This window comes from Zootoca vivipara, chromosome 4 (genome assembly GCF_963506605.1).
Source record: "Zootoca vivipara chromosome 4, rZooViv1.1, whole genome shotgun sequence".
Taxonomy (NCBI): Eukaryota; Metazoa; Chordata; class Lepidosauria; order Squamata; family Lacertidae; genus Zootoca; species Zootoca vivipara.
In genome coordinates this window covers 70,527,070-70,542,333 of record NC_083279.1, presented here as the reverse complement: position 1 = coordinate 70,542,333, position 15,264 = coordinate 70,527,070, and the positions used below count along the sequence as shown (strand labels likewise).

At 42.4% G+C, this 15,264-nt stretch overlaps 1 protein-coding gene across 1 annotated transcript in view; it reads left to right on the top strand.

The window, feature by feature from the left end:
- ST3GAL6 (ST3 beta-galactoside alpha-2,3-sialyltransferase 6) overlaps positions 1-15,264 on the top strand; it is a 48,306-nt gene that overhangs the window by 29,001 nt on the left and 4,041 nt on the right. Inside the window, exons 2-9 of the mRNA XM_035114581.2 lie at positions 1,270-1,369; positions 3,072-3,152; positions 6,143-6,246; positions 7,015-7,078; positions 10,402-10,497; positions 12,976-13,165; positions 13,446-13,583; positions 14,579-14,731. Of these exons, the coding sequence (XP_034970472.2) occupies positions 1,281-1,369; positions 3,072-3,152; positions 6,143-6,246; positions 7,015-7,078; positions 10,402-10,497; positions 12,976-13,165; positions 13,446-13,583; positions 14,579-14,731 (915 nt within the window). The 5' untranslated portion in view covers positions 1,270-1,280. The remainder of the gene's footprint in view (positions 1-1,269; positions 1,370-3,071; positions 3,153-6,142; positions 6,247-7,014; positions 7,079-10,401; positions 10,498-12,975; positions 13,166-13,445; positions 13,584-14,578; positions 14,732-15,264) is intronic.

Below are 15,264 nucleotides of genomic sequence, written 5' to 3'. Positions count from 1 at the left end.
CCTCCATCTGGATGTGGAATTGGACAAAATGTGTTGGCCCATTTAGGCTGCCATCTTAACCCCTGCTATGTGGTCAGCACTACAGCCCCTGGCTCCGTATGAGGGGTGCTTCAGAACCTCTCCTTTGAAACCCAAAGGAAAACAGGTAGTAGGGAAAAGGAAGACCCCTTCTTTCCTCCCCCAAGGACTTGCTGTTACACTACTGCTTGATTTAGAGCAGGCACCCCCAAACTTCGGCCCTCCAGATGTTTTTGACTGCAATTCCCATCTTCCCCGACCACTGGTCCTGTTAGCTAGGGATCATGGGAGTTGTAGGCCAAAACACCTGGAGGGCCACAGTTTGGGGATGCCTGATTTAGAGTCACCTTTTGGTTGACCAGACAAGTCCTACAAAAGGGCAGTTTCCCTCCCAACTGGCTTCTCCTTCCTGGCTGATCTGTCCAGATCCAACAAACATGGCCTTCTCTGTTGCACTCCCAACAGGCACCAAATTGAGGTAGTAGGTTTTTTGGAGTGAGCACAAATGTCATCTTGGCCCCATTGAGGAAAGAAATGCTAGAGTCCCTCCCCCCCCGCCCCGCCCCCCAGCCATCTGTGCTCTTGAGAATTTAAATCAGCCTTGGTTCTCCATTTAATAGGGTGCTCCCCTTGCATAAATCTAAAGTCTATGCCTGTTTGGGGATTTTATAGAGCTTTTCTATTTTGCTGAAGCAGGTTGACCAAGATGCTCAGTACAGAAAGCCATCTTTAGGAAATAGTCTGTTAGAGAGAACGTGCTGAGCTGTTTTCAGCAAGCCACAATATTTGCTGCAGAGGAGGTGTTTTACATAAAGAAAGCAGAAAGGAAACGAGCTGAAAACAAAGACAGAGAACAAATATAGGAACAGATTGCTGTGAGGCCCTTAACCAGGCTCACAGAGGATATTATTACAGAACTTAGCTTCGATAGCTGGTCAAACAGTTGTGAAATATCTACCAATTTTCCAGGCTCAGAGCAAAGACTATGCAAGGTTTGTTTCATGACTGGTTTATTTAAACACCTTAAAACCTATTGAGCAAACACAGCTGCCTTCATATCATATTAATAGGCAAGCATGTCAATGAACTCCTTTGTGCTTCAGCTGGAATTGGAGTGAGTAGTCCATACACTGAAAAAAAACCTGTGAAACTGATAAATGACAGGTGACAGATTTTCTTTCTTTCTTTCTTTCGCCCAAATTTGACATGTAGAAATAACACTGAGGTTTGTCTTTTGAACTTTTGTTTCAGATTTGACAGTCATGAAACGGATCATATGTGCGATTCTCTTGGGTGCAGGAGTGATGTATGTTATACTCCACCGAAACCTGCGATGGACAAATGACTATTGGTAATTACAACATCTTCTTAGACTTAGACAAACTACCTGTTAATTTGTCACTGCAGATCTCTCAAAGAATCGTTCGGCTGTACCTCTGCCATTGCCGTAGCTGTCAAGTTCTCCCTTTTTTTAAGGGAAATTCCCTTACGCTGAATAGGCTTCCTTGCGAGAAAAGGGAAAACTTGACAGCTATGGCAATTGCATGTCTTATTCAGGAGCTGGAAAACATGTTGGTACATTAGTTAGCAAATGTGTCTGAGGAAAAACAAAATGACTGCAGAATTACTTGTGACATTTACATTATAGGCAAGTGTCTCTCCCCCCTCCCCCCCATCCCTGCCTGGCCTGAGTGGGATTTAATCTGAAAAGGTAGCACTACCTTATTTTGACTAAGGATGCTTGAGGATTTCACAATTTAAAGTGATTTTTAATACCCAGATTGGAACACCATGATGCTTTAATTTTTACACTTTTCTGAAGACAATATGGTTATACAGTTCCTGAATCATAAATTTACTCTTGAAAGAGGATTTTATTACAGTGGACGCTCAGGTTGCGAATGTGATCCGTGCAGGAGGCACGTTTGCAACCCGCAGTGTTTGCAACCCGCAGTGCCGCAATTCGGTGCTTCTGCGCATGCACAAAGTGTGATTTTAGTGGTCCTGTGCATGCGCGAGTGCCGAAACCTGGAAGTAACCCGTTCCGGTACTTCCAGGTTTGGTGCGGTGCACAACCCAAAAACGCGCAACCTGAAGCGCCTGTAACCCGAGGTATGACTGTATCTGTGTGAAGATCGGTTCCTACTCCATATTAGTCTTCACATTATCTCTGTGAAGTCTGGTTCCTATTTACAGGAGGGCAGTAATTCAACTGTGTTGGTAAATGTAAGATTAGTATGCTGATTAGAATGTACCTCTTAAAAGTCAGGATGGTTGCTGTACCTTCCGGATTGAATTTAAGACAAGAGCTTGTATCAGGGCCACAGAAAGTTCGTGAATGGTATATTTTATCTGAAACACATGCCAGTTGCACTGACGCCATGATCATAGCTGCCAAGTTATCCCTTTTTTACAGGGATTTTCCCTTATGCTGAATAGGCTTCCTCGCGAGAAAAGCGAAAACTTGGCAGCTATGGCCATGATCCATAGAAATAAACCACAAGAAAAGCACAGACTTAACACCCATTGTTAACCCGCTTACTCATGTTTTCTCTGAATTAAAAAGCCCCAAACGCTGCAACCCTCCTTCTTAGAATTATTCCAAATGTAGTTGCACCTTATATTTGTATAACAGCACTATGTTATTGGCAGTTTCCTTTTCAATTTAGCTTGTGTTATATGGCAACGTGGGTGGGGCATGTCATGTTTCAGAGCCTTCTGTATTCAGCTCTATTAAAGTTCTCTTTTGGGTGCTTTTTATCAGTCCTTGAACTTGCAGAATAAGTAGCCCATAAACCAGGGAAGAGAAAACATATGCAACTCAGCATCACGCGTTGTGTAGTTTAAAGCATATGACTCTTGTGCACTGAAATCATTGCGACTTAGAAAGACTTAATTTGAGATTGAATGCTGCGGCAGGTTTAACAGATTGTATGTAAATAAAATGGAGTGTGTGTTGTGTGTCTGTGTATATAAAATTTTGCTTCAGATGTTCACTACCTCCTATCAGTCTGTCTGTCTATTTTCATATGGTGAATTTGTTGTTGTTCTAGGTTGCCCCCTACAGATGGAGGAGACAGGAAAGGACAAATAAAAGGTTGCCCTTACAAACCTGGCATTTCATCTTTAATAAAGTAAGGGGAAAGGGGGGGAAGGGGTCATCAACCCAGATTACTAATGGTCACCATGTGCTGAATGGGCTAGCAGTCCCCTCTTCCAAAAGCAAGGGTGGGCAACTTCTTTTCTCTTGCTAGTTGCATTCCCTTGATGGTAATCTGTTGATGTCCACATGTTGGTGGTGGGTGGAGCGAGACAAAGATATATTTTGGATTTACAAATAAAGACCAGCTTTCACCGTGGCTATCAAGGGTTAGAATTCGCAGTCCTATGCAGATTCTACTCTTAAGTAAACCCTATTCGATTTGATGGGGTTACTCTCAAATAAACATACTGATGAGTTGTTTTTTTTTAAGCATTTCAGATCAATACAGTTTTCTGGAAAGCAAGTGAAGACAATTATTTTCTGACTTGGCATGTGTGCTCACGAACTTCGCTTATCAGACATTTGCCCTAGGCGATGCAGTCAGGAAAAAAGTAACAAAAGAACAACACCCACACCAGTTCATGTTAACCCCCCCCCAAAAAAAATTCTGGTCCTTCTAGTTCTGCACTAACTACACAGAAAAATAAGCAAGGCATGAACAAGAAGGAAGGAACTCTGATGGGATAGAAGAGTGGGACAGCTTCAGAAGGTATTGAGGGCCATGTTCAATAAGGTTGTGGTTTGCATGCAGCTCCTGATCCACAGGCTTCCCACCTGAACCCCAAAAGAACAAGTTCTTAGCAGAAGCAGCTCACTAGGTGGGATGGAGCCACTACACTAACTTCTCCGCAGGTGGTTTGCTGCTGTTGATCAGGAGGGGCAAGGTGACAGGGAGGTATTTGTGGTGCAAATTACCAGCAGGAGCACCAGATTGGCTCTACCAGTGGGTTTGCACTGCACCTGCCTCCCTTCTGTCTCGCTTCTCTCCCTCCAGTAAGCAACAGCAGCCTACTCACTGGAGGTTCAGGTTGCCTTTGTTGCAGAGTGCACCATTTACCAATTTAGGCTGCTGCACTTTCTGTACGACTGTCTGGCCTCAGTTATTCACACCCTGATATTCTCCAGCTTAAACTATTGCAAGGTGTTGTCCTGGGCTACCTTTGAAGATGGTTTCGGAACTGCAGTTCATCCAAAATATGCCTGTGACTTGAAAAACCAGTGCAGTTCAGCACCAAGTCTGTTGCATCAGTGCAGTATAATCAAACTACTTTACACAAGTCAAGTGTGGGCACAGACCATCCTAAGTGCAGATTTACCGTATGTACAACAAGAGCAGGGACCTCTTTTTCACCAGTGCAGCTCTAGAGCCACAAAAAACATGAGGATTTGTACCAAGCAATGCATATCAAGCCTCAAGTCTGTATGCGAGATGCCAGCTGGTTTTTGACGATAAAAGCCACACTTGCCAGAATATACATATGAAAATGGTTCGCTTCTGTTTTCTGTTTCGCTTTAACAGCCTTCACAAATAACACACTCCCTCCTAAAAGGAGTTTTTAGGCACTTTATTCCATCTCCCTGCTTTCCTGATTACTGCATTTTATTCAGTCTTTCATATAACATAAAAGTCACTTCTGGAAATCTAGTGGGAGCTTTGCTCTCATTTCAGTGATCATTGCTTCCAGAAAAGGCATTTACTATGGAATAGTCAGGCTTATTTGGCATCCATAACAAATGTTTCCTGAAAACCCTTGAATGTATGTCTAAAGGGAGATTTTGGATAGGTGAGAGCAACTCAATGAAGTTTAACTTAGAAAAGATGGGAGTTCTGAGTGTTGAACAGACTGCTTTGGATGAAGTTGCATTCCATCTAAAAGAACCAAGTGCACAGTTTGGGGGTTCTCTTGGATTATGTGCAATCTATGGAGACAATGGTGACCTAGTAAGCTAGGAGTGCCTTGGTTTATGCTAGTTGACTAGCCACAGCTCTTTCTGGAGAAACAGATCTTGCCTCAGCTACACATGCTCTGGTTGCATGCAGAGGAAATTATCCAATATGTAGGACTGCCTTCAAAGACAGTTCAGAAACTTTAGCCTGCACAGAATACAACTTTTAAGATACAGTCAAACCTCAGATCCCAAACGCCTCCATTTTGGAATGTTTCAGCTCCCGAATGCCAAAAACCCAGAAGTAAATGCTCCAGTTTTCAAATGTTTTTCAGAAGCCGAACATCCAACACGGCATCCGCTTGAGTGCAGGACGCTCCTGCGACCAATCGGAAGCCATGCCTCAGTTGTAGAACATTTTGGAAGCCGAACGGGCTTCCAGAATGGATTGCGTTCAACAACTGAGGTTTGACTGTACTTGTGGGAACCAAGCAATACTGTGCTGTCTACACTGGCTGTCTCTTTGTTTCCCAGCTCAGTTTAAAGTGCTTGTTTTGACCTTTAAAGCACTGAAAGATTGGGGACTGGCTGCACTCATATGAATCTTCCTAGATCCTACAACCAGGCTCAGAGGCCCTGCTTTCTGTCTAATAATAATAATAATAATAATAATAATAATAGTTACAGGTAAGTAGCCGTGTTGGTCTGAGTCAAAACAAAATAAAAAAATTCCTTCAGTAGCACCTTAAAGAGCAACTAAGTTTTTATTTTGGGATGAGCTTTCGTGTGCATGCACACTTCATCAGATACACTGAAACAGAAGACTAATAATAGTCATCAAGGCTCATCACCGAAGCGGACACCAAAGACCGGGCCTTTCTTAAGGTTGCCCCACATTTCTGGAAATCTCTTCCTAAATATGTACATATGACTTTGCCTCTACGTTTACGTAGACCTTTCAAATTTACTTGTTTCATTCATTTTTTATTGATGTGTTGTATGTGCTGGTTGTTAACTACTCCCATTTTTATTTGTTTTGGTGTTATTTATAATGCATTAAAATTATTGTCTGTTCTTGTCTGAAATGTTGGTAAGCAGTCTTGGGATGGTTTCTTTTTTGGCACCAAAACGTGGCATTATTTTATAAAACAAATGAACTAACAATTTAATATTTTCCCCCTCTTTTTCCTCTAGGGGGGAAAAATTCTATCCTTTTCTGTGCACTAACAATTTTGTAAAAGTGTCTGGAGACCGTGGAAGTCACAAGATCGAACTACCTTATGGAATAAAAGGAGCAGGTAAGCAATTGATATGTGCTGCATTAAATATAAGGTTATGCAAGATTAAATGATGAAAGTGAACCTTTCATTATTTATTAATGGGTGTAAAGTTTTTCTGAGGTGTTGCTGTTTAAAGGCAGTATGGTACAACCCCAAGCAGATATGGAAAATGTAGAATCTGATTTCCTGCTTCCCTCTTCACGTTCTACTTCATACATGGTATTGCATGCACCCTTCTTTACCTGCTTATAATTGGGGTGGAGAGGAGAAATTGAATGCATAACTTGACCTGGGAGACAAAGGTTATTAAAAGAAGTTAACTCCTAAATGTTGGAGGCTCATGCATGTTTTGGTAGGTCCATGCAATATTTCATTTTAAACATTTGAATTGCAGGTGGTGCCTGCAGGGATGTGGAATGTGCAGAATGGGCCCAATTTAATTGTGAGGATGTGTATCACAGAAACATTCTGGCACCTTGGCTGGGAGCGGGGAATTATAGGCTGCTTCCATATATTTCCATCAATTAACATGGAATAGAGATAAGCACTAGAAACTTGTATTCTTCCCAAGCTTTGTATGACTATTGCCGCTAGGGTTTTAAGGCTCTGCTCCAACAGTGTTCATGAGATCAAAAGGCCATAAGCTTATTTAACAAACTCACACTGACCTCTGACGATTTAATATCTTTTTTTAAAATGCACACAACACAATTACGTTTAATTTTGTTGGTACAATAAAGTGTTGATTCTTAATTAATGATTTTTCTAAAATAATTTGTATTACAGAAAGGTATTTTCATATGGCACTTTCAAGACTACAAAACTGCAGAGTATTCACTGAAGATTATAGGTGAGGTTATTTTTGTGTTTTTGCCAACTGTTGATGAAAAATACAGTCTTTGGGTTGATATAATTGCTACCATTTTAGCTGAGATTAAGGCTCATGTAAAAAACCAAAAACACTCAGCCCAGGACTCACAAGATGGAATTGCTCAATGCATAGCTCAGTTGAGTTCTGAATGGAAATTGGAACTCAGTTTTGTGTGTGTTTGGAGGATATGCCCTTTTGATTGTTCATTTAAAGAAGAAAAAAATCTGGGCAGTTCTTCAGTTGTTGACATCAACATTTATTTATTTATTTTAAAGATGTTGTTGGCCATTTTCATGATGATGATGATTTAAATTTATTATCTACCCTTTAGCCTAAGGTCACAGGGCAGGTTACAATCATTTAAAAGAGCAAATTTAAAAACATGTAATTAGAAAAAGATACCAAAAAATGGGCTTCAGGGTGGGTCCTGAAAATGTCCATTCAATTACCTGCCCTTCACCAGCTGGTCCCATTTTAATGTCCTGTGAATTCTACACCATAACTTCATATTTGAGAATGGCTTAATTTTTAAATATGGATAAGGTAAAACTAAGTACATAAGAAGAGTCCTACTATATCAGACCAAAGGCCCATCTAGTCCAGCATTCCGTCCTCACAGTGGCTAGCCAAGATGCCTGTGGGAAGAGCATAAGAGTTTTCCCAACATGGGGTTCAAGCCCACAACCCTGATAAGAGCCTCATGCTCTACCAACTGAGTCATCTTGGTCCATTCATGTTGCCTGTGATTGTTGTTGTTGTTTAGTCGTTTAGTCGTGTCCGACTCTTCGTGACCCCATGGACCAGAGCACGCCAGGCACTCCCGTCTTCCACTGCCTCCCGCAGTTTGGTCAAACTCATGTCCGTAGCTTCGAGACTCATGTTCGTAGTTGCCTGTGATACTGCAGGTAATACAGTGGCACCTCAGTTTTTGAACGTCTCCGTTGATGAACCTTTTGGTTTTCGAACGCCGGAAACCCATAACTAAATGCTTCAGTTTTCTAATGCGCCTCGAAAGTCGAACATGCCATGCGGCTTCTGCTGAGTGCAAGATCCTGAGGCCTAGCTGTCGGCTATTGAGTTTTTGGCTTTCAAATGTTTCAGAACTCGAACTGTTTTCCGGAACGGATTATTACGTTCGAAAACTAAGGTACCACTGTATATATCCAACACAACTACTAGCCTTTGAAAGCCTTATCATTCACAATTTTTTCTAGCCCCTTTTAAAGCCATCAAAGTTGCTGGCCATCACTACAACTTGATTTGATTTTTTTTATATTTCTATGCCACTTTTCATTTACTTTCATTCCACAGTGGCTTACAAAAAATAGCAAGAACATGATAGAACACAATAGAACACCACAAAAGCAACACAAATCATATAGAATAATGAAGAAGTCACCAGTAAAACAATTGCAACCAATAAAACACCGTTAACAAAGAAACAGCTACAAATTAAGGTAAACATCATAATTAAAGCAAAAGTCATATTATATGTAGGGTTGCCAGACTCAATAGTGGACAGGACTTCTGTGCCTTTAATTTCCCTGCTCTCTTTTGAGTCTGGGAACCTTAAAGAGAAACCAGCAGACCCTTTGCTTGGAAATTAAACAGCAGAGGCAGCAGAGGTGAAACCAACCACTTCCTGATGGCAAACAGAGTCTTTCCCCCCTCCCAGTTCTCTGGAAATGGCTCTCTTAGGGCTGGAGGGTGAGGCAAGGCAGGTGGAAAAAGCCATTACCTGCTGGTCAACACAGAGTCTCACCTCTCATATTGTGGTAGCGAATTCCATTGTGCTTTGTGAAGAAGTACTTCTTTTTGTCTGTCCCAGATCTCCCAACATTTAGCTTCATCTCCCAACATTTGGATCACCCTTGTTCTAAAAGGATGAGAAGAAGGGAGAAAAGTATGTTATGTTTAAAACAATGCCAAAGTACAAACGAACATTTCTGACTTCCCCTGGGGCGTGAAGAGGTTGATTTGGATAAAGGTTGTGGTCAAGGGTTGTGCAGTGCAAACAACACCACAGACTAGACTTGCTGTTGCTGGGGAATGGAGAGGAAGGTGGGAGGGTATTGTGTCGTTTTAATGTAGATTGGTTGCTGTGTGCTGAGCACTGATCTTTGGTTTTGGAGAGCTGTCACATAGCAGTTGCCTTTGTCTGCTTTTTCCGCACCGAGATGTTACATGAACCAATGTTGTTTGCTGCTTCATAATCTGGCTCATGAGTGCCACCCCCCCACCCACAGATAACAAATAAGCTTGTTACATTATACAGTGGTACCTCTACTTACGAATGACTCGACTTACGAATGTTTCTACTTACGAATGGAGCTCCGTCCGCCATCTTGGATGCTGCTTAGATAGGATTTTTTTCTACTTACGAATTTTTAGATAGGGTTGCTTTGACTTACGAATTTTTTCTCCCAATGCATTCCTATGGGATTCGACTTACAATTTTTTTCGACTTACGAATGTGCCTTTGGAACGCATTGAATTCGTAAGTAGAGGTACCACTGTATACATTTATGTCAGCAAACAAAGCGCCAAGCTAAGATATATTCATGAATTTCTTGTGCACATTGTGCATTCTTGTTCAGGCTCCTGGGTGGGAGGGAAGAATGGAAGGAAGAGAATGATAAGCAATTAATGCCTCCTTTGAGAATGCCATCGTGTTTCATAAGCAGAGGCTTGTGAAGCTAGAAGGACCTCAAGGACAGGACGTACCCACTGCCTGGTGCTGTCTAGGTAGGTGGCTGGAATGGCAATTGAGGTCCTTCAGAAGAAGGATCTATTAACCGCTTGTATGGCCCAGCAGGAGAAGGGGCTTCACTGCAGGTTTATGAAAAACACAGCGGAAGAAGAGCTTTGTGGCGCTCCCATTAGCCCCAGCAAGCACAGCCAATGACCAGGGATTATTAGAATCGTAGTCCACAGCATCTAGACAGGACCACATTGGCTACCCCGACCGTGAGTCCAAGAGCAATAAAAGACCTGCATTCTCTTACTTTTAAAAAAGAGGAAAACCTGAAAAGAAGCTTCAGAAGCTGCATTCAGGAGCAGAAAACTACCAGGAGGGCTAGCCGGCCCTAAAATCCCCCCTTCTATTTAATTCCTCCAATCATCTGGTTATATTCCCTATTCTTTTTTCCTAAAGTGGTTGGCTATCCGCCTTCATTGTCAAATTGTCTCAGGGTTTAAATGTTTGTGCTAATTATGTTGTGAAGTGGGGTAAATTAACCTTCCCCAAGAAAAGCATCTTCTCCACAAAACTTTGATTGATTTCAATCTCTTTGTTGCAACAGCCCATCCTGTAAAAAATGTGTTGTTGTTGGCAATGGAGGGGTGCTTCGAAACAAGAGTCTGGGGGAGACCATTGATTCTTATGATGTGGTAATAAGGTAAATGGATTTTTTTTTTGCATTAATTATTAAGTTTTAGTAAGTATTTCTATTGTTCAGCATCATTTTCCCTGTGTGAATCTTTTGTTCTTCTGCAAAATAGTGGCTACCATGACTATTCCCTTTTGATTTAAAGGCCACTGTCATCAGTCCTGGGTGCTACCGTAGTATTTTAAAAAATAGCCAGCTTCTCTTTTGGTACAAATCCTATAATTTCCAGCTTTTTGGGTGGAGTGGGGTCGGTTGGAGGCAATGTTTGAAGTTATGCAAATAGATACGTCCAGAAAATTGTGTGACTGGCAACCATCTGCAAGATACAGTGGTACCTCTACTTACAAATAACTCTACTTACAATTTTTTCTACTTACAAATGGAGCTCCGTCCGCCATCTTGGATGCGGTTTAGATAGGATTTTTTCTACTTATGAATTTTTAGATAGGGTTGCTTCGACTTACGAATTTTTTCTCCCAATGCATTCCTATGGGATTCGACTTACAATTTTTTTCGACTTACAAATGTGTGTTCGGAACACATTAAATTCGTAAGTAGAGGTACCACTGTATACGTTTACTATTGTGTTATCTTCTAATGGTGGTAGTGCTGGCAGTTGTGGAATAGGAAGGAACATAGGGACAAGAAGAGAAATGCAGTATATGAGAAGGTGTTAAAGGGTTAATTATTCCTTGGCAGCTGGTTTCTCTGTTCCACCAGCAGCAGCCAGCCCGGGCTTTGTAATCTCTCAGAACCCAGTGAGATTTCTCAATAACTTGCTTCTCGTTAAAGAGAATGTACACTTTACTCTTGAACTGTTTGTCCAGCAATAGAAGCATTTGCTCAAGACTAATTTGCATATTGGCAATGGGAAGTCTGGAGGTGCTACCAGTGATTTCACTAAACCATCTCTTCTTTATAGATCTCTTCTTCTTTAACTACCTTATATAGACAGGAGTATTGTTACATTGCCCACCGTTGCTCCTGTTAACACTGTGGTAGCCCCGACCCATTTTTTTAAAAATGGTGTTGGGTGGGGCTTTTTAATAGTAAAATAAGTGGCCTTATTTTCATCAGTGCTGGCCTAGAAAGAGAAGTGGAGGTTTCCACCCACCCTGCCCTCTTCCCTTCCTTTCCCTAGAATGCCACTGTGCCCAGGTGTGCCCAGAAATGTTCTCCATAGGGACAGAAAAGAAGAGGGATGGGCAGCTGGAGGCCAGCGCTTTGTCTTCCGGCCTCCCTCCAAAACTCTTCGGAAAGGACCCTGCCTGATAAGTTTGGGAGTTGGTGTCCTCTGGTGATTTGATTCTTGTCTTTGTTTTGTGTGGGATGGGCATATGTGTCTTAGCAGCAGGTAGCACAGCAAAAGCAGGAACGGGAGGAGCCCCAGGGCTACAACCTGCATGCTTCCCCATTCTTATTAAGCTATGGTTTGGCTTGGTGTTCAATGGGAAAGCCTTTCCTCTTCCCCGACGGGAGGTGTTGTGAGTGGGAATCGCTTCCGGCACTCGTGGGGTGGTGGTGGCCGGGCCTCTGCACCACTGGAGTCCTGTGCCCACGTCATGCACCCTAGCCAACCAATCTGTTTAATAATGGCTGTTTAAAAATTGTTTAAAAACGGCCGCAGGCACACGAGCACTGCTTTGTTGTTCCAGCTTCCTCGGATCACCTGCCCTCCCTCCCTCTAGGTTTTGCTTCTGCACTTGACCTTGCTATGGACCTCTGTTGGTCACCTTGGTTGTCCAAGGGGCCTGGCAGGAATTTTTTCCACTTAGCAGATTGGCACCAGCCACTTGGTTTTTCGCCTACATTACCTTGTAGCAAATCTTCACAACTTTGTAAGGTTTGGCGGTTAGGCATTGGAAAATGTGCTGTGTGTTGGAGGAGAGGTTGGGGCCATCACCTACCCCTCCCCTTGAAGGGTATTCCGTTAAAGGGATCTGGCAGTCATGGTTCCTGTCCGATGCCCAGGTGGTGGCTAGAGCCATGGCACGACCCTCCGGTGACTCTAGGGCAGGCATCCCCAACATGCGTCCCTCCAGATGTTTTGGCCCACAACTCCCATGATCCCTAGCTAACAGGACCAGTGGTCAGGGATGATGGGAATTGTAATTCAAAACATCTGGAGGGCGGAAGGTTGGGGATGCCTGCTTTAGGGGAAAGCTTCCAGTTGATTTGCATCAACAAGCTCCCCCTACAGGTTGGTAACCCTTGTGTGACGGAGAGCGGGCAGGAGTGGCAGGAGTCACATACAGTATGTTCGGATCTGATGCCTAAGCCAATACCACTCACATTCTGTAACCAATAAAGTTGTGGTCTTTTTTAGCCCATTAACCTAAAATGCTTATGTCCATGTGTCTTATTTCATCACAAAGTGGGGAGCGGGGCCTCCACTCACAACTGAGCATCTGTGTAGGCATGAAGCTGTATTGCGGAAAAATGGGATTTCTTTTTGTATAACCAGTTTTTTTTAATGTTCTTCAACAGAATGAATAATGGACCTGTTGTAGGCTATGAAGAAGATGTTGGAAGAAAGACAACGTTCCGGCTCTTTTATCCGGAGTCTAGTTTTTCAGATCCAATTCACTATGACCCTAACACAACTGCGGTTCTTGTTGTCTTCAAGATCCATGACTTAAAATGGCTTTGGGATCTGCTAAGTGGCCAGCGTTTAATAGTAAGCCAGATTTATTTTATTTGTTAATATGCATACATTGTTGAAAATGTAGTTACTAATAGACAGAAAAGAGAGAGGAGGCTTTGCATTACCTGATTTTGAGCTGTATCATGCAGCTGCAGGACTACTATGGGTAAAGGATTGGATAACACTAAAAATAACATCCCCTCTTAGTGATATGTGACCTCATCGAGATAATTTCCCTTCCAGTAATGTGACTTGCCAAGATGTAACAGAGGTACAATTTTAAAATGTTAAATGCAAGCTCTTTGTTCCATAGAGAACAAATGCCTTCTGGAAGAAACCAGCAACACAAATGATATATAAACCCAGCCAAATCAGAATCCTTGATCCCACCATTACCAGGAAAACAGCGTATGAACTGCTCCACTTGCCTACAAGGTTCTCCAAACAGGTGGTAAGTATTATCTCACACTGCTCATTTCAGGAGAACTATTACTGTCCCTGCCATTCTATATGAGTTGGAAGCTGTATAAACCCTAAGTCACAGCCTGTACGAATAGAAGTCAGCATGTTTGTTTTCCTTCCTTCTGTGCTGTATTTCAAGCACCTTCCACAAGCACCTTGAAATATCATTTGGCTTTGGAGTTTCCTGTGAGGAACTCTGTAACACGGCCAATGCCACAGGGAGCCTGTGCTATAGATAGAAGACACATAAACCCACAATATGGTAATACCTTTATTAGGATCAATTCAGATGTTATAAAGTAGTGAGCAAGCATCTGAGTTCTCAAGGACTCCTCCTTAATACTAGATGGCCAAGCAGACCATTTTGTTCTTTTGTTTAATATCCAGCCAGAAGGTGAGTTCTGGAGAACCTAAAAGCTTGCTTGCTGTTTTGTGAAATTTGAGAGGTTCCTAATATTAGATGCTCCTAATAATGGTATAATCCTGGGCTGGATCTAGACACATCAAAGCAGCGTTTCAGTTAAAAGCGTTGCAAACTTTGTATGAGAAACCGGGTTAGCAAAAACAGAACTCCACAGCACCATCTGGTGTTTTTTCCCCGCCAATGTAGCCGAGTCCCTGGTTTGACTATAATATAGGCTGCAAAGTATTTTGAGTCTGGTTTTTAGTTCTCTGAAGCTTGAAATGAAAGTTTTTAATGTAGGCAAAACATTTCATTCTCCTTAATAAGTAACCAAACACTAGGGCTGTTTTTTTAGCCAGAACTCGTCAGACCAGAACTCAGTTCTGGGACCTCTCAGATGGGCACCATAGCCATTAAAAAGAGGCGTTCATGGTGAGTTCCAGCAGCACCTCTTTTTCTAGAAAAATAGCACTGCCAAACACTAATACATTGTGTTCGTGTGATGAGTGTGTTTGTAGATAAAATGCTTTTGCTTTTATGCAGCTTGTATTTTTGTGCTTTGTTTTGCTTTTTTTTTTTAGAAACCCAAGCATCCCACCACAGGGTTAATTGCCATTGCTTTTGCATCTCATATATGCAGTGAAGTTCACCTGGCAGGCTTCAGGTACAACTTTGAGGACCGAAACAGTTCTTTGCACTACTATGGTCATGACACCATGTCTCTGATGATCCAGGTAAGGTGCTACTTCCTTCTTAGCATACATGTTTGGTTTATTCCATTTTATTTTAATTTTGACTGGATTCTATCAAATAGTGGGTTGGTGCTAGCAGAAAGAGAGGGTCCCTGATTTTCGCAGAACCCCTTCCATTTACTTCACTCCTCTGTACTTATTGTTTCAATGCCCCACCCCAGTTGTAGGGGCTACAATGGATTGCTCCATCTTGCGTGAGTGGAAATGCTTTCCCCAAGCGCAAAGCCACCATTGGCTTTAACCCTGTATTTCTAATCCATGGTTGGGCTCAGTTGGTGCATAATACAAAGTGAAACATGGTTTAGCATGGATCTGTGGGTTCCTTGGGTTCCTTTGCTCCTCCTCTAGTCCTGCTGCTGCAGACTAAGCCAAGGTTTGGCTTAGCATGTCATCCAAACCCAAACTCATGCCGTGTCCTGCTTACAGACAAACCACCAGCTGTATTTTTTTCTGGCAGGGACCCTCATTTGAAAAGGCTGTCTACTAACCTAAGGGAACTGGATGGTGGTCTGCAG